The sequence below is a fragment of the Vulpes vulpes genome, chromosome 12 (genome assembly GCF_048418805.1).
Source record: "Vulpes vulpes isolate BD-2025 chromosome 12, VulVul3, whole genome shotgun sequence".
NCBI lineage: Eukaryota > Metazoa > Chordata > Mammalia > Carnivora > Canidae > Vulpes > Vulpes vulpes.
The window spans coordinates 7,447,688-7,472,773 of NC_132791.1; the positions used below are offsets into that span (position 1 = coordinate 7,447,688).

At 37.3% G+C, this 25,086-nt stretch overlaps 1 protein-coding gene across 7 annotated transcripts in view; it reads right to left on the reverse strand.

The window, feature by feature from the left end:
- Positions 1-25,086, reverse strand: part of KIAA1958 (KIAA1958 ortholog) — a 148,070-nt gene that overhangs the window by 71,607 nt on the left and 51,377 nt on the right. For 6 of the 7 annotated variants that reach the window (XR_011995417.1, XR_011995419.1, XM_072727665.1 and 3 more), the window contains one exon: positions 4,702-5,896. Coding sequence is in view for 4 of the 7 variants with exons in the window: in XM_072727665.1 (XP_072583766.1) it covers positions 4,702-5,872 (1,171 nt within the window). In the remaining 3 variants the exon portion in view is untranslated. Of the gene's footprint in view, positions 1-4,701; positions 5,897-11,734; positions 11,839-25,086 lie in introns of those variants that run through there. The other variant, XR_011995418.1, reaches the window with a different exon arrangement.

Genomic DNA, 25,086 nt, shown 5'->3' on the forward strand with positions numbered 1-25,086 from the left:
TAGAAAAGGAGATCAATAACAACAGAACTGAAAATCTAGAAATGGACCCAATTATAAAACTGTGATGCATAAAGCAATTAATTCAGTAGTGACTGAGAACTATTCAATAAATGATGCTAGAACATTTAACCACCTGCAAAATCCAAATGAAGTGAGGTTCCAATCCAAAAATATATTCTGGCTTCAGAGCTAAATGTAAAAAAAAAAAAAAAGAAAAAGAAAAAGGAGATGGTGGGGGGGAGGGGCGGAGGGAGGGGAGGGGCAGTGGCGTGCAGTGGCAAGGGGAAAACCAAAAGAGAATCAGAGGAAGATATGGGTAAATAGTTATCTGATTCAAGGAAGGGAAAGGACTTCCTTAGCAAAATAACCAAATGCAGATATGATGATAGCTATCTATAAATAGAGGCTAAAAAGTATAACTTCCATAAAAATTAAGAAAATTCATCTAAAAAAATGCCATCAACAAAATTACTTTAATTACACCAAAATTATTTTAATGGTAAAGAGGGAAATATATTTCCAATATACAAAATGGGCTATGAGTTAATATTTCTAATATATAAAGAATACATATAATTTATTAGAAAAACTAAAGGTGTCTATTTTCAGAAGAAAAAAACATATATTACAAACTTGATAAGCAAAAGTTGATTGCTTGCTACTATAAAACTTCTGGGGAAAAGCTGATAATAAAAGGGGTCCTTGCACAAAATCATAAAGGAAGTCATGTGTATATTTCTTAAATATATAAGAAATACAAGCAAAAAAACCCTGACTCACAATGCAAGAGAGATTTAAATTTATGACTAATGTCCCAAATTTACATTTAAAAACCTCAAAATTTAATGGAATCTAAGCCACTGGGGAGATAGTCAATAATTCTTTTGATAATATGTCCTCTTTACTTATTACTGCTTCCTAGGATTTGGGCTAAGCAGTATAACAGGGCTGACATGAAAATTAGTAATTTTATCCATACCTTGATTAACATTTTATCACTTTGTGAGTTTTGTTTTAAACATAAATAAGGATGACTGTCCACTAGGAGAACAGAATTTAAGTGGCAATAGAAAACTAAACAAAATGAAACAATTTCTCTTTGTTTCTAGTTGACTCGTCATTTGTCAGATTATTTATTTTAAAAATGTTATTCAAAGACATGCAGTATTTCTACAATAATTTGATAAAGACTCCAGCTTACACAACATCTGTTTTAACAAGAGTACCTGATTTTGCTTTCAGCTAGTTCTTTCAAAAGCTTTCTTCTTTGCTTAATCCAAGTACACTTTATAGATTGAGTAAGGTCCATCTGTACATATTCATTCACATACATTTGGATGTGCTGTATTCTAAATTTAAAAAAAGTCTATGTTTAGAATGAAGATTATCTACTATAATAAATGTGCAAAACAAACAATTAAAACTGTTAGAGGACAGACCCTAATTTGGGCTCTATAGAACAGGTAAATTATAAGTTAACTTTATAAAACTCCCATAAAAGAAAAATGTCAGAGTTTTGTTCCAATGATAGTTCCTAGTATAGAGATATTTCTAGTAAGCTATTTGTATAAAGAAATAAAAATAGTATTTCTTTAAAGCTAATAATATCTTAGCAATATAATACCTTCCAAAGAAAAATGGATCAAAACATCAGGATGATTCCTTAGGAAATTCCCATTACCAGTGACTCATACTGTTTTTCCTTAAAGATTCAACTCCAAGCCAAACCAATTCTCTTTGCAAGAGTAAAGCTAAATCAAAGTTTATGATTATATTCATTATGTGCTATACTTGGCCATACCTGCTTTTTATAGCTATTATAAAAAATTGCAATTTCAAAAAAAAAGTGCAACTTCATTGAGAAGGAAAAAAACCTAAGAGAATGTAATCTATACAAAAATAAATACATTAAAATATTTCTTTTACAAATAGGCTGAATTTCTTTCCCAAAACAATTACATAATAAGATATTCATGTTTTGTTTAGTAAAGGGCCTCAATGTTTCATTCACTACCCACTAGGCAGATGCAATGAAATCTGGGGTGAGTTAGTGGATGGGGTAATAAATAATATTACTAAGCTGCAATAAGTTAGTAGAAGGGTGCTGGGGTAAGTTCGTGGAAGGATGTGTAATACAACAGTCTTACTATAACCTGTTTTGGTATCCTGGACCACTTTGCAAAAAAATACTATTCTGAATTCTACCCTCAAATATAAAGTGAGAATATAGAAAACTCTGTCAGGGGGATCCCTGGGTAGCTCAGTGGTATAGCGCCTGCCTTCAGCCCAGGGCATGATCCTGGAGACCCGGGATCGAGTCCCACATCAGGCTCCCTGCATGGAGCCTGCTTCTCCCTCTGTCTGTGTCTCTGCTTCTCTCTCTCTCTCTCTCTCTCTCTCTCTCTCTCTGTATCTGTGTGTATGTGTGTGTGTCATGAATAAATAAAATCTTTAAAAAAAAGAAAACTCTGTCAGGCTGTCTCCTATTTTATTTAAAAAGGGGGGGGGGTGACACACAAATAAATAAACCAGATAAAACTTTAAGTGAAAAGGTACTACTTCTATCCTATATGCATGAAGAGTCAGATTTCCTACCTCGTACAAAGACTAACCAGCCTAATAAAAAAAAAAAATGTCTAAATTATGCCGAAGACCATACTGTTAAAAAGTTCAACATCGTTAGTCACTAAAGTAATGGAAATCAAAACCACAATGAGATATTACTTCATGTACCAAACAGGATAAATACCATTTTTCTAATGGAAAATAACCAAATATTGGTCAGTATGTTAAGAAACAGGAAACTTCTTACATTGCTGGTGATTTTTAAATGGTAGAGCTACTTTGGAAAACAGTTTGGCAGCTCCTCAAAAAGGTAAACATAGAGTTATCATATACACTCAGCAATTCCACTTCTAGGTAGTTGCCCAAGTTATATCCACTCAAAAACTCGTATACGAGTGTTATTAGCATTACCCATGATAGCCAAAAAACAGAAAAAAACCCTCAATATCCATCAACTGATGAAAGGAAAAACAAACTATGGTATATCCATATAATGAAATATTATCTGCCAATAAAAAGAAATTCTGATACATACTACAATGTAAATTAACCTTTAAAAAAAGTATGCTGAATGCAAAAGGCAGTCACCAAAGGCCACATGCTTTGATTCAATTTTTATGAAATGTGCAGAATATGTAAATCCATAGAGACATAAAGTAGGTCAATGGTTGATGTGCTGGAAGGAAAAAAGAGGGACGGCTAATGGGCATGAGTTTCTTTCTGGGGTAATGACAGTGTTTTGAACTAGATAGTGGTGATGGTTGTACAATTCTGTAAATATACTAAAAACCACTGAACTGTTGTATACTTTATAAAAGAGCATATTTTATGGTATGTGAATTATATCTCAGTAAAGCCATTATTTTAAAAAGAAAGAAAAATGAATAAACTGAAAAGCATAGTTTTGAATCAGGATACGAATATTTTCATTGTATATTTTATTAATAATACCAAGACTGCATCAATAAAATCACAAATTTCATAAAGGCACAGGTACTGTCAGCTTCTAGGAAACTTTTCCCAAAATACATGACTTCCTTGAGAGGGATTAAAATGAAACAAACCAAAATGTGTCACAAATTTCTTTCTATATATTCTGTTCTGTATGTCTGTTCATTCTTGTCCGTGTTTCTACTTCTGGCTTATTAGATTTGAATAATGAACCCAAATGCATGACATCGAAGCCTCTCTATATAGTAATAGCCCACATTAAATAAATAATGCATGTTAGAATTACAGAACATTAGAATGTCAAAATTAGGTAGAGACTTCATACAATTATTTCCCTCTCCTCTCAATCCATTTCAGTCAAGCCCATATATTCCAGTAATGCAAGTTATTGGACTCTTTTAATTGTGAGATAAAAGATAAAATACTTCTAGAATTATTCGTTGCTTTTTAAAACACTTGTTCTAAACTGCTGCACCCACTAAAATGAATAGAAAGGCCAAGTTCGTTCAGACAAATATATAATAATGGAGAAACACTAGTTCTATCGTCATTGTATGCCTAACCCAACATCGTATCATTTTGGCTTCAAACAACCACCAAATGCTTTAATACTGATAGGAGAGGATAAACTTTTTTTTTTCAAAGATAACATTAATATACAAAAATTATTCAGCTTGGGGGACCTTAGTGTCTCAGTCAGTTACGTGTCCAACTCTTGGTCTTGGCTCAGGTCATGATCTCAGGGTTGTGAAATCAAGTCCTGCATCAGGCTCCGCACTCGGCACGGAGTCTATTTGAGATTCTCTCTCTCCTTCTCTCTGCCCCTACTCCCACTTGCACACTTTTTCCTCTCTAAAATAAATAAAATCTTTAAAACATCAAAAAAGTGGAAATTATTCAGCTTAAGATCAGATACAGATCTTAAATCTAGCCATGCAATATCAACAGCACAATCCTACAGCTGTCCTCTCAGCCCTGGGTACACTTAACTGGATGGATGGCCTCAACTCCGATGAATTTCCTTCAGAGTATCACCTGGATGGAACAGATTTCATTATTTCTATCTTTCTGAGAGTAATAAAGGCCTGAAAGCTAGCAAAGCGAGCCAATGGTTTCAAAAGTACTGGCGGCGCAGAATTCTCTGATGTACATGGATGAGGGACCCTGTCACCTCATGTGCCATACCTGGTATGCACTGTGCTGTGGCCTCAGTGGTTATGGTTGGAGCGACTGGGGGCTGCTGCTGACTGGAACTCACTTCTGGCTCTGTGTTAACTGAGGGAGAAAGAGCTACCTCACAGGAAGAGACCTGGCTGGGCAGATGGGGCAGGAACTCTTCAGAAGCAACTTGGTCATCCTGTCCAGGCAGCTGCAGGGCAGACAAAGGGATGCTGATCTGTTTGTTAGGATGGGATGTGCTCACAGGCATCTGCATAGCCACCTGCTGGTTGGTGCCATGGGCACCAGGGGGTCCTCTGTTTGGTGAAGCCAGAGATACCCTGGCAGTCTTCTGGACGATTGGTCTGGACATGACAGAGGGAGATGCAGACACACCATGTGGGTCTAGCTCTGTGCCAATGGCAGATGTTACATGGGGAATCAGCTTGGCTGACCCTATACAAGAGGGACCAGCATGAGTCTGAGGCTTGGGTTTTGCCATCTGTGTCAATGACAGGGCTGGTCCATCTACCCCTCCAGTCAGCTCTGCATTCGCCACAATATAATAATCTTCGGGAATTTCTTGTTTGATTTTCTTAATGATGACATCATTGCTGCATTCATCAACCATTTGAGCCTGGGAGCTGGAATGGAGAGAAGATGGGACTATTCCAGGCCTTTTTCGAGCAATGCTTTGAGGCCTTTGGGTTTGGGGTTCAAAGTCACTATCCTCGTCTGTAACAGAAGACTCACAAACCATGTCAAACAAGGTGTTTTCATCTTCATATTCTTCAACAGCTTCATCCAGTTCAGAGGGCTCACTGCAATAAGAGAAGTCACAAGAGTCTCTGGTCCGATTACAGTCTAGCTTCGCTTTCACTGGTCTCCCAGGGTACCTTTCAACAGGGCTAGTTTGTGTCTCTGATGGTACTCCAATTATACTGGGACTATCAGAGTTAAAACTTCTGTTATCCTGGAAACAGACCCTCTCTTGGGACCCAGCTCTGCAAGTAGCTGTCAGGGGCCAGTGATAAGCATGGCCAGCACTACAGCCCCACATTGCTGTGAGGTTCCCATGGGAACCTTCCGAAAGCAAGTGTTTCAGGTTTGGGATGAGGCTGCAAATGGTCCCATGGCTGTGGGCCCAGCTGACCAATTTGGACAGATTCTCAGATGAAGTATGAAGGCAATCCTCCATGTTACAGGATCAGCAGTGTCTTTCCTAAAGGGAAATAATCAAAATAAGAAGCCATTATTACCCAAGATAGTCCCAAACCTCCATTACTTCAATTTCCTTGAACTATGATCATGTGGCATAAAAAAGAAACATACTCCAAAACTGTTATCTAGTTGATGTCACTGCCCATGAACAGAGACTTACAGGGAAAAGTAAAAAGCAGTGATGCCTTATGGCTGTGAGACAAGATTTTTGTTAATTTTCTTTATTGTTATAATAATACTTGCCTAAAAAATACCTGCATGAGGAAAAAAAGTGGGAAAGAAATAAAAAACTATCGAGCACTAAAAAAGAGGCGAGCTTTTTCATGGTATATTTTACTTCCAAAATCACAAAAGAGGGGCCTCTAAGTCAGCCCCTTAATAATACGTTGTGTGCATTATCTATATTAACCAAGGAAGTACACTTCCAACTTTACCCTCTGCAATCAGAAACTTCATTACTAAAGGCAGAAGCATGAAGGCTTAGGTCCATTCTAGGATGAGGCACAGAAGGGAAGTCAATCCTCTCCTGGGCACCAGAAAACAAATGATGTAACCGAGAGTCCAAGGAGAGAATGAAATGCTATAGTGGGGAAGAAAAGTCTTTAGCAGGGAAGGGAGAATGGGCTAGGAGGAAAGCCACTACAGGGTACCTGCTGGGGTCAGGGGCACAAGCAGTCTGCAGACCAGAAGCAAGGATGAGTGGGCCAGGTGCCAGGACTCTAACCAAGTGTTAGGAGCAGGCATTCTGCCTCTGTGCTGTCTGAAATTCCTGAAATAGTGCCTTTCATCTAACAATCTGGAGGTCAGAGATGTGTCTGGTTTATTCCACTTCTGAGCTTCCTGGGCACTCAAGGATAACCAGCTACCAAATAGGAGTAAACCATTTGTAATTGGGTGGAGCTCAAAAAGAATCACTTGTTATGTGTCCTTGACTGGGTAACACTGAGGACAACATAATGGGCAAAAAAAGTAAAATGGGACATGTAGAGTCTGCATATGATTAGAAAGGTCAAGGAAGTTTCTGATAAAGGGGAGATCCTGGGGAGAATTGGGTGGGGGGGAGGAACGAGGATCTTGATGTATTGTTTAGTCTGTCCTGTTCATCTGTAGCTGTGAGTGACAAGTGGTGCCTCAATGTGGGTGGGCTCTGCACTAAGGTATCAAGATGTGTCATGTCAGGTGGCCGTACAAAAGGGCACATCTGAACCTTCATGGCACCCCATCAGCAGTTAGGTAAACTCAAATCCTTTCACATGTTATGAGGTGTCTGTGATGTGTCATGGCCGCCGTCAACTCCTCAAGCCTCATTTCCCATTACTACGGGCTTTTCTCCCACATTTCTAATGGTCTCCTCTAAACAGTTTCTCATGCCTACTGGGCCTCTAAAAATTTGTTCTTTGGCTTGATATGCAGCCCTCTTCTTTTTTCATTTGGAAAACCCTTTCAAAACTGGACTTGGGACTGCCTCCTGTTGACGTCTTTCTAGACCTCCTTTCAACCTCAGATATTTATTTAGATTCTCTTCACTTGCACTTCTATCATCTCAAGAGATCTCTGTTTCTGTTATCATTGACATCTTTGTCTCCCAAACCTGCCTGAGAATTCCCTGAGGACAGAAAACATAATTTTTAATTTTTTTATTTATTTAAAAATTTTAGTATAAAGGGCTACAATTTTTCATTCATCGATGAGGATCTAGTTGGGGATAGAGATATTAATATGATATGATCTGTTCCTGAGACCTTATAATCTATTGATGATGATAAATAAATGAATGAATAAATATATAAATACTGGCAGTGCCATCAACACTAACAAAATAAACATTTAAGACCCTCAAGTAAGAAACATGACATTTCCCTATCACTTTTACTATAATCATTGAAGGGAACAGAGGATTTTCTCCCCAGTGGTATAACCAAACCACAGCTGTATTGTGCATAGGAGAGTAATATAGGGGCTACCACATTTTATGAAGCAGCACAGTAAAAGGAAAGAACAGGAACTGGTGTAGAAGTTGGGAATTTCAATTCTAGTCCTGGAACTGATGTCTATGGCCTAAGACAAGTCTAATTACCTCTAAGCTAATATGTCAGGTCTATATGATCTTCATGTTCCCTTTATACTTTAGGAATTTAGGGACGTTTATATGCCTTGCATATAACTTTAAAGTAAAAATGCAGGTAAAAGAGAAAGGCTGGTACACTTAGGCCAATGAGCACTGAGTAATGTATAGAATTGGCGAATCACTATATTGTACACTTGTGTATTAAACTAATACAATACTGTATTAGTTTCAAGCGTACTAGAATTAAAATAAAAAACTTAGTTTAAAAAAAGACTGAGGTTTCTAATGTTTATTTTTTAAGCTTTCTTAATATATCTACTTAATTTGTATGGCAGAGACTATTTGTCTACCTAGTATCTATTCTCTCTTTTTCCTTACAGAGCATCCCAATTTGTTGAGGCAGCAATATGCTTACCTAAAACACATTTCCTAACTTCCCTTGAAATAGGAATCGTCACATGACACAGTTCTGGCCAACAGTATATAAATAAAAGTCACTGAGTGGGGGTTGTGAAAGCCCTCAAAAACACAGACTTGTTGAATTTTTGCCTTTTTGCCTTTGTCCTTCCCTTTCTTTCTTCCTGGAACAAGGACATGATGGCTGGAGCTCTAGAGGCCTTGTTAGGAACATGAAATAAGAACTTCAAGATAGAAGAGAAGAACCAGAGGTCCTGGCTTGGGTCCCTGTTGACATCATAGAACCACTGTATCAACTCTGAACTATCTAGGATTCTCTGTTACATAAAGAAAGATAATGCCCTGATCTTGCTAAAGCCACTGTTGTTGGCATATTTGATTACATAAAGTTGAACTCAACTACTAACTGATACACAAAAAATAATATCCATCTCTGGTTTTTGGAACCTCAGAGCAAAATCCTTCAATTTCTCTGCATCATCCCCCAAGTACAATGGTTTCTTAGATTGGACTCCACAAATAAATTACTACGAGGTCTATAATTCTATGCCAAAATGTTTGTAACTGTTTTCACTTTGATTCTAATAAAAATATGATTAATATAAGCATATAATGAGTTATGTAAAAAATCACATTGCATCCAAATATTGCCTTTGTATCTATACTCACATTATTATCCATAATCACCTAAAGTGACATGACTCAACTTTCAATTTCTTGGGATACCTGTTTGTGTTGTTTTCTTCTTAGCAAATATAAATACAAATCTTGTCTTTTGCATTAATAATTATCAAATGAAAGGCATCATGATTTGACATCATGAAAATGGCAGATGTAATACTGAAGCAATACAACACTTTTACGTGTCACAGGATAAATGAGAAAATAAAAAGGAGTTGAAATAAATATATTGTTCATATAAAAAATATATACATTGTGGCCCAATATTTGATGAAGATGTTTTCACAGTTCAAACATGTAAAAATGTGGCAGAATCAAAACACAAAATTATATATGCACGTAGAACTCCAAGGAGCTTACTGTTCAGGCAAAAGCTACATACAGTAGTAAGTAAACTAGTACCTTTGCTGAAGGTCCCACAAGCCAGAAAAAAAAATTATAATAAAAAATAAAGTAGATATAATTTTAAATTTTGTTAAAAGCTTATCTACTTAATTCTAAAACGATCACCAACCTTTAAGAATCAATACGTAGTAATCATTAGTCACTTTATTACATTCTGAAATTCACTAGCAATCTCATGAAGAGGCTCTTAAACTTTTCCTGAGTATCATAAAATGAAAATATTTTTCCAGTATCGTTATTAATATATTTCAGCCAGGCAACCAATGTTAACCAATGTAGTTATGAGAGCATAATTGGTTGGTATTTAGGGTAATTAAATGGATTGAGTCCAAGCTGACAAGGAATAGCTACCAATATACTGCAATATATTCTAAATTTAATAGAAAATAGAATCAAGAAGGGGATCCCTGGGTGGCTCAGCAGTTTAGTGCCTGCCTTTGGCCCAGAGCGTGATGCTGGAGTCCCGGGATCGAGTCCCATGTTGGGCTCCCTGCATGGAGCCTGTTTCTCCCTCTCCCTGTGTCTCTGCACCTCTCCCCCTCTCTCTCTCTCTCTCTCTCTGTCTCTCTCTGTCTCTCATGAATAAATAAATAAATTCTTTAAAAAAATAGAATCAAGAAGAAGACAACTAAGATACTTCTGAACTGCTGAAAATGAAGTCAGTTCTAGAACCTACTAATTTGCTTCAACAGTCTGATGATAAGCTCTATGCTGAAAAATGCCTTTTCTAGATTTTCAAAAATTAAAATTAACTTCAGATAGTATTTTCCCATATATGATATGGGCAAAGACTGGATTAGACACTTAGCTTTAGAGTTTTCAGGTGACACTTGACTAAAAACAAACTCAAAGAAGGGCACCTGGGTGGCTCAGTCAGTTAAGCCTCTGATTCTTGGTTTCAGCTCAGGTCATGATCTCCGGGTCGTGAGATTGAGCCCTGCATCAAGCCCCACATTAGCGGGGGAGTCTGCTTGGGATTCTCTCTCCTCCTCTCCCTCTGCCCCTCTCCCCTGCTCACTTGCTCTCTCTAATAAATAAATAAATCTTAAAAACAAAACTAAACTCAAAAAGCCCTGACTAGCAAGTAGAGTTTAGGTTAAGTATGAAACTTAGTTATCCTAAATTAGCAAACAAAGCTACAAATTTATTATTACCACACTGTATGATAACTTTAGACAAGCAGACATTCTATATATTAGTATTTATATTATTAAAGTCAAAATCAGAAATCCATTAAATTTAGTCAGATTTTCCACACTATTTTTTTTAAGATTTTATTTACTTATTTGAGAAAGAGAGTGAGCATGAGTGGGGGTAAGGACAGAGCAAGAGGGAGAAGCAGGCTCTCCCCTGAGCAAGGAGCCCAATATAGGGCTCATTCCTAGGATCCTGGGATCATGACCTGAGCCAAAGGCAGATACTTAACCAACTGAGCCACCCGGGTTGCCCCTAGGCTTTCTACCATTAAACCCAAAACTGATCATTAAGGTTTCAGTAGAATAACATAAAACTAATTATTGTTACAGCTAATATTTATTGAACAATTATTAATTACCAGATACTATTCTGGGACTTGACATACCAATAATCCTAATTATATCAGTAATTCTAGTAAGTTAAATAAATTATTTTCTTCATCTTATAAATGAGTAAACTAAGTCACTTGAACAAAGCAGGAGTGGAGTCAAAATCTGAACTTCAGTCTTATTTCAGAGCCTATGCTTTTAACACACTACATTTCTTCTGACAATGTAATGGTAGAAAGATGTTGTCTCAAATCTGGTTCCCTATCACATTAATGTTAATTTGAATTTATGTTGGTTTTATAATTTAACTTTGAATTTATGAAACTATTTTGGTTTACAGCTGTCTTATTAACATAAATGTTATGTTTATATATACTATTTTAAATAACATTATGACAAAAAATGATTTAACACAGCACTGGGTGTAAAGAAGGTCCATGAAAATGCTTTCCTTTCAAACAATTGAGAAAAACTTTTTAGAAAAAAAAGGCTATGAAAAAATTAGTCACTTTTCCAAAACCTGACAAAAGTGAGTTACCAGCCAAATACCAATGAATGTCTAGTTGGCTTTCACCTCACTTCAGTTACAACAATATGCCCCACAGCCCTTAAAATCCTTCTCTTTATAAGTTTCTGAAACTTTCAAAGGATTTGGTGTTGCTGTTGTTTTAATACTACTAAATCTCAATTCCTGATGAATGACAAAGATTGACACAAGAAAAAAAAAAAAAGAAAATCTTACTAGCCATGTATCAGCCATGTAGCCATGGCTCAGTTAGGTGTCTGCCTTCATCTCAGGTTATGATCTTGGGGTCCTGGGATCAAGCCCCACCTTGGGCTCCCTGCTCTGTGGAGAGTCTGCTTCTTCTTCTCACTCTGCTGCTCCCCACTCCCAGCTCATGCTCACTCTCTCTCTCAATAAATAAATAAAATCTTAAAAGAAAAAGAAAAAGAAAAAGATTTCACTGGTAAATTCTAACACACAAAGAAGAAATAATACCAAAATTATGCAAATATTTTCAAAAAATAGAAGGGAGCACTACTTAACTTGTCTGAGGAGGCCAGCATAACCCTACTACAAAACCTGATAAAAATCTTACAATAAAGAAAATTACAGATCAACATTCTTTATTTTATGCAAAAATCCTTTACAAAACATTAGCAAAATGAATCCAACAATATATACAGTGGGTAATAATACATCATGACCAAGTAAGACTTATCCTAGGAATGGAAAGTTGGCTGACCATTCAAAAATCAACCAATATAATTCAACATATTAACATTTCACAGGAGAAAAACCATGACATCATCATCCCAACAGATGCAGACAAAGCACTTGCAAAATTAAATGTTCATGAACAATTAAAAACCCTTAATAAGCTAATAATAGGACTTCCTCAAGCTGACAATGGATATCTATAAAAATTCTACAGCTAATATTAAACTTAATATTAAAAGACTGAATTATTTTCTCCCAAGATCAAGAGTAAGACAGGAATGCTCACTTGCATCACTTTTATTCAACACTGTAACACTGAAATAATGCATCAAAAGAAATAAAACAGAAAAATTAGAAGAAGTAAACTATTTTTACAGGTAGATGATATTGCTGTTTATGTTGAAAATTCCAAAGAATTCATGAAACTGCTAGAACTCATAAATGAATTTATTAGCAAAGTAGTCAAGTACATAATTAATATTTTTTAAAATCTATTAATTTCTATATACTTAGCAACAAAACAGTAGAAAATTAAATTTTAAAAACTCTATTTATAGTAGTGCCAAAAGTATTAAACACCTAGGAATAGATCTAACAAAACGTATCTAAGACTTCTATACTTAAAACTACAAAACACTGTTGAGAGAAATTAAATGTGACATCAATAAATAGAGATGAGTACTGTATTTAAGATTGTTAGGTTGGTATTATTCCCAACTGATCTATATATTCAACACAATTCCAATCAAAATTTCAGTTGGCTTAAAGAAGCTTAAAGAAATAGATAAATTGATTCTAAAATTTATATGGAAATGCAAAAGATCTAGACTAACCAAAACAAATATCTTTAAAGTTGGAGAACTCACTACACCCGATTTTAAGGCTTAGAATAATTTCAAGCTATAGCAATCTATATCATGGGGTACTGACAAAAGAATAGAAATACACATCACTAGAACAGAACGAGTGTCCAGAAACAGACCCACACATATTTGGTCAATTGATTTTCTTCAAAAGGCAAAGGCAATTCAATAGTAAAGGAAAATCTTTTAATCTTTAAATAATGCTAATTCAATTGGACAGCCATTAAAAAAAAAAAACACCTTCAGTTAAACTATACATAAAAATTAATTCAAATGGATCATAGACCTAAATCTAAAACATAAGGGAGTGCCTGCGTGGCTCAGTCAGTTGTGTCCAACTCTTCATCTCAGCTCAGGTCTTGATCTCAGGGTTGTGAGTTCGAGCCCCAAATTGGGCTCCACACTAGGCTTGAAGCCTACTTAAAATATAATAACAATAAATAAAATAAAATAAAATAATAAAATAAATCTAAAGCCTAAAACTAGAAAAATTCTGGAAGAAATCATAGGATATTATATTTAAATAATATAAACAATATAATATATAAAATATATTATAAATCATAGGATATATATTATATATTATATTTGTCAACTTGGGGTAGGCAAAAGTTTCTTAGGATGCAAAAATCACAAGCCATAAAAAATCAGATAAACCAGACTACATCTATAGCTAATGGAATATAAATAATCCGGGGATGGTGAAGGTATCCATCAAAGGTAAACACACTCAACACTGCTACCTGCTTTTAGGAGATCCCCTATGTAACTTTCGGTGCTATCTACGGAAACTCGGATATGATCTAAAAAGCAGTCATGTCTCAACTAACAGACCAGTGACTGACAAAGCCAGAAGCAAAAGAAAATAAAACAAACCGTGGGAAGTACGGCTCCTTTACAAAACTAGAAATAAGGTTACTGTGTTTTTCTTATTTACTGAGAATGACATACACTTCCTATTTTATTTTTCCATTAACTACAACTCTTAGAATCTAAAAAGTGTTTCAGGGAACCCCGGGGGGCTCAGGGGTTCAGCGCCGCCTTCGGCCCAGGGTGTGATCCTGGAGACCTGGGATTGAGTCCCCAGGATCAGGCCCTGGGCTGAAGGCGGCGCTAAACCCCTGAGCCACCCTGGGGTGCTCGGAAACAGATAAATCTGAAAGATACTTCGTACCTAGCAAATTAAAAAATCATAATAAAAAAGCTTTTAATTTTATGCCATGAATACATTACATGTATTTCATTTATATTTCAATTCAGTAAATTATCTATTAAGTATCTGTTATGTGCTAAATACTTGTTACAGACTGAATTATTCTCTCTTCCCAACAAAAGATATGGTTTGAAAGTCCTATATCCCCATACCTCAGAATGTTACCTATAAGGTAACCTATAATTGCAGATGTAATTAGTTTCCATGAAGTCATACAGAGGTAGAATGGGCCCCTAATTCATATGACTGGTGTCATTATAAGGAGACAGCCACATGAAGACAGACACAGGGAGAAAGCCATGTGACAGCAAAGATAGAGACTGGAGTTATGCAGCTGCAAGCCAAGGAACACCACCAAAGATTGACAGCAAACCACTAGAACGTAGGAAGAGGAAGGAAAGATTCCCTAGAGGTTTCAAAAGGAGCATGATCTTGTCAACACCTTGACTTAGGACTTCTAGACTGCAGAACTGTGAGGCAATACATTTTTATCGTTTTAAGCCACTCAGATTGTGGTACTTGTTGGGCAGCCCAAGAAAACCTAACACACACTGTTAGGTTTTCTACAAATGCAGAGAAATAAGACCAGAGTTCTTGACTTCAAGAAGTTACAGTTCACTAGTCAAATAATTAAGAGTGTGGTATAACATATGTTCCAGATATGGGGATAATAGCTAATTCTACTTTTGGGGTGGGGAATACCAAATCAGGATCTACTTCCTGAAAGAGGTGAAAGCATTCTAGATAAATGTACAATGATGTGAAACAGTATGATTTCAGCCAACTATAAGGAAATCAGTTATTACTTGATTGTGATATATAGGAAGGGAACTATGGGAAAAGATTAAATTGGAAGAATAATGCAAGGGCAAAAGTATGATGGTCTTTGTATACCATACAAAGAGCTTGGAGTTTATGTTATGAGGGGCCTTAATCAGAAAAAAAAACAGAAGCCAAACTTGTACTTTGGAAAGATCATTTTTGAGATAGATTATAAGGTGGCAAACGGCAAAAGGGGCTATTTCAAGAGTCTACACTGGAGGCCTAAGAAAAGGAAGATGGCAGATTTGTTAGAAGATAATAGGCAGCAATTAGTGTGAATCACTTTTGAGGGATAAGGGCAAAGAGAGGCTAAGTCAATTCCCAGGTTTCTATCTCGAGAGCCAGGATAGATTTGTTCTTAATCAAGATAAATATTGTAAGAGAAGAGCCAATGTATAGGTTAGGAGTGATGATTTATCCAATTTTCTTTAAAAAGGCAGTGAACTCAGGAATCCTTTATTTTGAGGGCATAACATCAATAGTCTAACTTACACATAAAACCTCCCAACCTATAGACAAGCATGAGCATACCTTTCTATGAAAAGTACATCCTATCTGACCTTGGAGAATCATTTAAGATAATTTTAAAAGAATTTTTTTGGGGACACCTGGGTGGCTCAGTCAGTTGTATCCGACTCTTCATTTCAGCTCAGGTCTTGATCTCAGGGTCATGATTTCAAGCCCTGCATTGGGCTCCATGCTGGGCATGGAGTCTACTAAAGGTGGGGGGAAAAAAAGGAAAGAATTTTTTTTTACTCTGCCCAGTGGAAACTACTTCAATTGACTTTCAAAGTTACTCTAGTCAAGCTTCCTGAATGAGAGTATGAAATACATGACTTCAGAGATTTTTCACTGGTTCATCTAACTTACTTCCTTGAGTCAAACATAAAATGTCAGCTGTCATCCATTCTATCAATAAATATGTATTAGGCATTGTGAGGCACTGGCCTGACCCCTAGAAAGAGAAGGGTGATAAAGACAGACATTCTAATTCTCTATTATCACAGGGCTTATAGTCTAAGAAAAAAGAGAAACAATAAAATAAATAATTTCAATAAAGCGTAATAAGTGCTACAACAGAGACAGAACACGGTGTTACAGGAACATAAGGCGGGGGGCATCTAACCTAGACCAGGATGAGTCAGGGAAGGTTACCTAAATAACCTAATGATGTGCAAGTTGAGAATCAAAGGATGCATGAAAGTTTGTCAGGTGAAGGACACCTGCGTGGCTCAGTCAGTGAAGTATATGCTTTCAGCCCAGGTCATAATACCAAGGTCCTGGGATCGAGTCCCACATGGGGCTCCTTGCTCAGCAGGGGGCCTGCTTCTCCCTCTGCCTGCTGCTCCTTCTGCTTCCATGTTCTCTCTCTCTCTGACAAATAAATAAATAAAATGAGTTAAAAAAAAAAAAAAAGTCAGGTGAGAGGTGAAAAGTAGACCTGTGTGAAGGCCCAGAAGACACAGAGTTAATGGAAGTTGTTCAGTATGGGTGAATGGAAGAACATAAGGTGAAAATGGTATAAGAGTATATCTGAAAAAGTAGTCAAGGACTCAATTATGATGGTCTTATAGATTATGTAAAAGACTTATGGCTTTATTACAGAGATAATATTTTTAAGACTTTATTTGAGAGAGAGAAAGAGAGCATGAGCAGGGGGAGGGGCAGAGGGAGAAGTAGATTCCCCACTGAACAGGGAGTCCAATGTGGGGCTTGATCCCTGGACCCTGGGATCACGACCTGAGCTGAGGGCAGATACTTAACCAACTGACATACCCAGACACCCCTGACTTTATTGTAGAGATAATCTAAAAGTATTACATGGTTGTAAGCAAGAAGGTGACTTTAGAATCATTATTCTGATTATACTTGAAGAGACCAAGACTAGAGGCAGGAATCCAGTTAGGAGAAATAATGCAGCAATTCAGGTAAGATATAATGGTAACCTACCTTGGATAGTGGCAGAGGGATGGAAAGAAGAGAACAGATTTCAAAATCAAGTAAGAGGTAGAAGACAAAAAGATTGGATAAAGGAGGTGGGAGGAAGAAAGAAGTTATAGATTCTGACTTGACCACTGAGAAACAGTTTGATTTTTGTCATGTTACTTTGAGGTGCTTTTAAGACACACTAAAGGAAGTATCAAATAGACAGCTGGATATATAGATCAGTATAAAGAGATTGACAAAAGGAATGATGCACTATGAACACGAAACAGCTACAAACACTTCTGTACAATCATAACACAGAAAATAAAAACTGAATATACAAAACAACACTTACAATAGCCCTGTGAACTCTGAGCTCCAGGAGTTCGAGTTCATTTAGGGATTTATCCAAACCTGGTAGGGGGTTCCTGAGGGGATGAAAGGGTGTCTTACCTTGACAGTTCTTGGCTAACCTTCCTGTATCTCGGCAGTGACAACTTTTTCCCTATGTTTCTATTTCTTTGATCATCTATATAATTAAGATGAAAGGGAATTAAATGTATGAACTTACAGTGTTAAGGGAAATTAAATGTATAAACTTAAAGACACCATTTGGCAAGTGTCAATGTTCAGGTTACCTGAGAGATGAGACTTGGTAAATCAAAACAAGATTTGTAAAAGGATGGCTACAGAAGAAAATCAGGTCACTCAGTTAGAAAGATGAGTATCAGCAAATTCTCCACTGACTGATACAGCTTCTGAGTCTCCCAGAACAGCCTCAACTGCTTTCCTCCAAGCCCAATCTTAATATGCATAAAACTGAAGAAATTCTGCACACAGACTATTCTGGATGAAGGACCACTTCCATGTCTCAAGATAGGACAGTGCAGAGGTTAAGATCATAGACTCCACTGCCAGAATTTAGAATTTAAATCCTAACTCTACTTATGCAGTGTGACGTTGGGCAAGTTACTTTACCTGTCTGCATCTAATTTTCCTAATCTGTATGAGAATAACCCCAACCCTAATCTACATTATAAGGATTAAATTAATTCATACTGTAAAATGCTTAGAACAATCACTCAATAATTTTTCACCTGAAATTACAGGGTTTTCCCCATTTTGATGATCTGTAATATAACTATAGAGAGCATACAATTTGGCATGGTACACTTGTGGAAGAGTGAGACCCACAGAACACACAATACACTATGGTATACTCAGTCAAGAATAAGGTCCTCATTTAACTTTCTCAGATGCCTTAGACTAATACAGATTCATCAAAGTATACACTAAATTTAGAGCAGCATTACAGAACAAGACCTAGCTATCCAGATATCCCCAGGAATCCTGCCAATGGGCCTTAGACCAGCTATAGGATCTGTTATTCTGCAGCCACCTTAAAATTTTGGTCCCAGAGTTTCTTCTAACAGAAACCACACGAACTTTTCAGTGGCATCCTTTCATTCAACAAATATTGAATGACATTAGGCTACAAGCACTAGAATACTGTCATGAACAAGACAGTCATGATCTGTGCCTATATGGAAAACTCAAGGATGCAGGGCAGGATGGGATGACTAATTATACAAGAAATAATTCTGTTGCAATTTTGACAAAAACTCTGCAAAGACAACCTACTTTATCTAGTTTATGCTAAGAGAGCAAAAAACTAGAGAAATTTATTCTCTTCTGGGGGATTAGAGAAAGCTCCTCTGAGGAAGTAGTATTTAAACTAAAAGCTGAAGGATTAGCAGGAATTCACACGAAGAGGGGAAAGGGCAGGGATGCCTGGGTGGCTCAGCGGTTGAGCATCTGCCCTTGGCTCAGAGTATGATCCCGGGATCCTGGGATCCAGTGCTGCATCAGGCTCCCCACAAGGAGCCTGCTTCTCCCTCTGCCTGTGTCTCTGTCTATGTCTCTCATAAATAAATATACAAAATCTTTTTTAAAAATGTATATATACATTTATATCATGTAAGCTAATTATGCATTTGCCAAGAAAACAAATTCATTATAAAAATAATTTTAAGTGGCTCAGTTGGTCATATCAGTCAGTTGAATGTCTGCCTTCAGCTCAGGTCATGATCCCAGGGTCCTGGGATCAAGCCCTGTATCAGGTTCCCTGCTCAGTGGGGATTTTGCTTCTCCCACTCCCTCTTGGCTCATGTTCCCTCTCTCAAAATAAATAAAATCATAATTAATTAATTTGATTTCATGGTTTTAAAATCCTACCTTTTTTTTCCCCCAAAGATTTTATTTATTTATTCCTGAGAGACATAGAGCGAGGCAGAGACACAGGCAGAGGGAGAAGCAGGCTCCCTGTGGGAGCCCAATGTGGGACGTGATCCCTGGACCGGGATCATGCCCTGAGCCAAAGGCAGATGCTCAACCGCTGAGCCACCCAGGCGTCCCTAATTAATTTGACTTCAGCTTGAGTCATGATCTCAGGGTCATGGGATGGAATTCTCTCTCTTCCTTTACCCCTCGCTCTCCGCCACCCCACCTTAAAGAAAATACTTCTTTTTTTCTTTTAAGATTTTATTTTATTTTAATAATAAATTTATGTTTTATTCGTGTTCAATTTGCCAACTTACAGAATAACACCCAGTGAAGATTTTATTTATTTATGAGAGACAGTGCTTAAGCATGACAGGGGCAGACAGAGGGAGAGGGCTCTGCAGGGAGCCTGCTGGGGGGGGGGGGGGGGGCGTGCCTTGATCCCAGGACCCTGGGATCATGACCTGAGCTGAAGGCAGACATTCAACTGACTGAGTCACCTGGGTGCCCCTAAATACAATTCTTAACAAAATTCCTACTGTCATAGAAAACACATTAATCTTAATCAATTTTTTTAATTAAAAAAATTAACACATAGTGTGTTATTAGTTTCAGAGGTAGAATTTAGTGATTCATCAGTTGCATATATAACATCCAGCGCTCATTCCATCAAGTGCCCTCCTTAATGCCCAGTTACCCTATCCCCCACTCATCTCCCCTCCAGCACTCCTCAGTTTGTTTCCTATAGTTAAGAGCCTCTTACGATTTGCCTCCCTCTCTCATTTCAATCTTAGTCAATAATTTGATACTAATATATTAAAAATGCTTTCAAAAATATTAATACATCTAGGGGGTGCATGGGTGGCTCAATCAGTTAAGCCTCTGCCTTCAGCTCAGGTCATGATCCCAAGGTCCTGGGGCTGAGCCCTATGTCACGCTCTCTGCTCAGCAGGGAGTCTGCTTCTCCCTCTCCCTCTGCCACTTGCCACCTAACTCCTGCTCTTGCTCTCAAATAAATAAATAGAATCTTTAAAAAAATATATTAATGCATCTAAAATACCCATAAATACCTCAGAATCCTTAGTAACTCCCAATTATCCATGTTTTTAATTTCTGCAGTTTATACTAGGCATAAGCTTGTACTACATACTATTAGAAAAGGATTAAAATTAACTAGTGGCATTCCATTCATACAAACTGCTCCATATGTATTGACTAGTAATATTATCCAATCACATTTTAAAGTTGTTTTCCCATCAATGAGCATGATCTAACATGATGGTTCATGCCTTGTACAGCCCACTCAAAGAAGTATTATAAATGGAAAAACGGAAAATTTTATCTCAAAGTGAGTGATGTTAACATTTTTAGCTACCTTTAAATTTACATACCCTCATTCTCCTGGTAGATTTTTCCAAAACTTGAGTAGCAGTGTCTTATAATGAAGACTCTGTCCTAGATGCTGGAAATACAGCCCCACTTCAGTAAATGAACTAATGGCAGGCTGATTCCTGATTTCAGAAAGCAATGTGAAAATATATATGCCACTGCATTCTCCACTGAACTGCTCTAACCAAGATCACCAATAACCTCCACATCAAGAATTTCAATCGACATTCCTCAAGTTCTCTTCTTTTGGCTTCTCAGCAGCTCCAATAGCTGTTCTCTGTCTTATTTGACATCCCCTTTCCTTGGCTTCCATCACACTCTACTATTTCCCAGTTTTCTTTGCTAGGGCTCATCATCCCTTTTGACCTTTAAAACTTGAGTTTATCACGGGCACCTGGGTGGCTCAATTGGCTAAGTAACTCCTGGTTTCAGCTCAGGTCATGATCGTGGGTCCCTGGGACACTGCCCCACATTGGGCTTCCTGTTCAGTGCAGAGTCTGCTTATCCCTGTCCCTCCTCTCCTCCCCCATTCATGCTCTCTCTCAATTAAATAAACAAACAAATAAAATCTTAAACACATACACACAAATTAGAATTTACCAGTGGTCCTGGCAGTCTTCTCATATTACTGTTTCACTAGATGATGTTTTGCTTTCATCTACCCTATGAATCTGGTTATCAGGTATATACCATACCCTGACAATTAATATCTGAATAAATGGCATTACTACCTCCTCAGCTGCTGAAGTCCAAATCCTGCAAGTCACCTTTGACTCCAATATATCCTTCTTGCAGAGGAATTTGTAGGGCAGGTTCAATTCTAAGAATTCATCTCTGGTTTCCAAAATTACTAAGTTTTACAAAGCTTCTTGTTTGTATTACTGCTATACTTCTAAAGTTTGTAGGAAAAAAATGAAACAGAGATGTACTTTATGCATAGGGGATAAACCTTAAATTAACATTTTAAATATACTAATAAGTTAATCAACATGGATAACAAGTATATGATTCTTATATATGGAAACAATTCACTAAAATATATAAATTATTGGTTCTCAGTTAAAAGGAAGTCTTAGTATTGTGAAATATTTGCTCATGAGAATGAAATTTTGAAGTTACTATTTATATATCATATTAATAGTCCTCTTCTTTGACTCTCATTTTCTAGGAATAAGCATGTTGAGTAGTGAAGTTGTACCATTGTTCCAGATAAGACAGGAGTCAGTGACATGGGTTAAGAATGTGAATAACCTAATTTTGTTATAAAGAAATATTTTAGAAAATTCTAAAAGACATCAAAATGGCTTAAATTTCAGGGCACTGGTAAAAGGACTAAACCCTATAATTTGGAGCCAAAGCATTTGTATTAGAAGTCATACAAGAGTGAGGGAAGGTCCACATTTCCCTGAAAAGTACAGAGGAATTTAAAAATTGATAAGGTTTTGGTTGAGTATTATGGTCCCTTAGCAAAGACAAAAATGTCCTTTCTCATATGTATATTTCTAGAGTTTATATTCTGATTTATTGATCTATTTATCTAATTTATAATTAACACTGCATCATTTAAAATCCCTATAGCAGAATATGGTTTTACATTTAGGAAGGCAAATCCCCTCTCATCATCCTTACTTTTCAAAACTGTTTTCTAATTCCTAACTATAATGGCAAAGCTTCTGATGTTTAATTACGATTATTAGTTATTTGTTCTTAATAGATTTCCTTAGCTGTGTTAAAAAAACATTGTCTGGTTTCTTAATTGTAAAGGATGTTTTTTTTCTTAAGATTTTATTTACTTATTCATAAGAGAGACAGAGAGAGGCAGAGACACAAGCACGGAGACAGGCAGGTTCCATGCAGGGAGCCTGATGTGAGATTCAATCCCCGGACCCCAGGATGACACCCTGAGCCAAAGGCAGACGCTCAACCATCCCTAGGATGCTGAATTCTATCAAGTATTTAGTCAAATATACATCTGATCTTTTTTCTTTTTCACATTAGAAGTTATACTTGCAGATTTCTCAGTGTTGACCTGCCTTGCATTCCTACTGCTACTTTTCAGTTTTTGTCATTGGCTCTTTTGACCTTCAAAACTGGCACTTTTCTCATGGTATTGTCTTACTAGATGATACTTTCACCTACTTCTGTGCAGCTAGTTAGCAGATATATTCCCTAATATTTCCCTAATTAATATCTCAGTAAATGGCATTACCATTCTCTGGACTGAAGCCAAATTCCAGAATTAGATTCCTAAATTTTTTTTTAGGATTTGGGGATCTTTGTACAAGTACACTGGTCAGGGGCAAGGCAGTTATGTGTCAGCCATCCCTGTAATCCTCTATAAGCACTAAATGCAGACAGACTACTGAAGACAGGAACCTTGGCCAGCATTGTGTCTTCAGCACCTTTAACAAAGCTGACAAGGAGAAGGCATTCATAAATATTGAATGAAAATCAAATGATTATATACTGAACTCAACTGAGTTCTCATGAATTCTCTGATTTAAAATATGCTACTCAGTTGTTCTGTCCACATACCAGCTCAACAACCCTAGCATTGTGTGTCTCCCTTGCCCCATTACTTCCTGATCAACCTAATGAGAACTCCTGTCCACACATGTACAGGGTTGCATGAAGTACAGTAGCAATTCAGAGAAGGAGACTGGATCAACAATCCAAGTGGAATATTCAGTGGCTAAAATTCCTTTGACAAGAATACATCATCTTTAATCAAAATTATACATTATTGAAAACTGACCAGAGGGGCGCCTGGCTGCTGTCAGTCTGTAGAACATGCAACTCTTGAGTTCAGGGTTATGAGTCTGAGCCCCCACTTTGAGTGTAGAGATTACTTTTAAAAAATGAAAGGAAGGAAAGGAAAAGGAAAAGGAAAAGGAAAAGGAAAAGGAAAAGGAAGAAAATTGACCCAGAATGCCTGCTGCAATCTTTTGCCTCGCTCACAAAAGTTTAAGTGAAGAGGACTATATAATAACAACAAATCACAACAAAACCAAAGAGAAAAGGTTTGTGAATTAGGTAAGAGTATGTAAGCGTGTATATGTTAGGTAGTAAACTTTCCAGAACTGTGTCCTGCTCCACTCCAAGGAGCTCAGCCAGAAGCTAAGTTGCCCTCCGTGTAGGGGGTGCTTAGGAAAGGCTGACAGCTGGGTCCCTCTGAGAAGTACAAATGCAGAAACTAACTGCAACCTGGGTCTTCTCAAGGGAAATCTAAGATGTCACAGATATTCCAAACTTCACCTGAGTCCCCAGAGGTCCCTATGAAGTAAGAGGATGAACACCATGATCACCTACTCAGTGTAGTATAATATCTCGGTCTTGTTTGTTCCTAACTCTCTTGTTCAGCCTCTGCTCGTGGGATCTCAGGACTGTCTGCAGTGACCAAAACGAGAAATGAGTTCACTCACTCTTAATGAGACATTCCTTCAAAATGCTGCCTGGAGATGAGCTCTAAGGTAGATGCTCTGTACCAGGAAGATGGTACCAGCAACTACAACTACCACCTGCAAGCTAAGCCTTACTGTTCTGATATTTAGGAGAATCTTCTACTCTTTTCTGGAGAAGGCCATCCACTAATTTTTCCAGGGTAGAGAGTGTGGAGATGACATTTCTTTGGCTTGTATTAGGTGCTCAGCACTAATTAGTTTTTGGATACTCTTATCTTCTTTTCTTCTTGCAGATTATTTTTCTGGCTCTTCTTAAATTCTCTCTTTTTTGTTTGTTTTCAGGGTCCCCACAGATTTTAATATAGTTGGTATTTCATTTGGCTTTAAGAGAGGAGTAGAGAGGTGCCTGAGTGGCTCAGTTGGTTCAGTGTCTGACTCTTGTTCAGCTCATGGTCTCAGGGTCATGGGATCGGGTCCTGTATAGGACTCTGAGCTGGGTGTGGAGCCTGCTTGGGATTCTCTCTTTCCCGCTTTAAAAAAAAAAGAAAAAAAAAGGGGAGGGGGAAGATAGATAGGTCCTTTAGCTCAACTGACTGAGAGTCAATGCACAATGAGGGCTCCCAAATCAGGCTATGCACTGAAATCACCCAGGTTTCCTGTTAGAAAATATAGAGCCTGTTTCTTAGCTAAAATGTAGAGCTTCTGATTCATTGACCAAGAGGTTGGGCATGGAGGTCTGCTTCTATCAGTATTTGGTGACTGTCTTGCAGCCAATATAAGAATCTCCATTTAAAAACCATGCTTCTAAATGATTTTTAGTAATGAATATACTATAATTAACTATGAAGTCTGTACTTTTAGGCATTTTACTTAGTTTCACTCCACATACTCACTAATGCAGGTGCTACAACATCTTCCTATATTAGTCTTTTAATACACCTCTATGCCGAGACATAGAGTCAAAAGCAGAGACTTTTT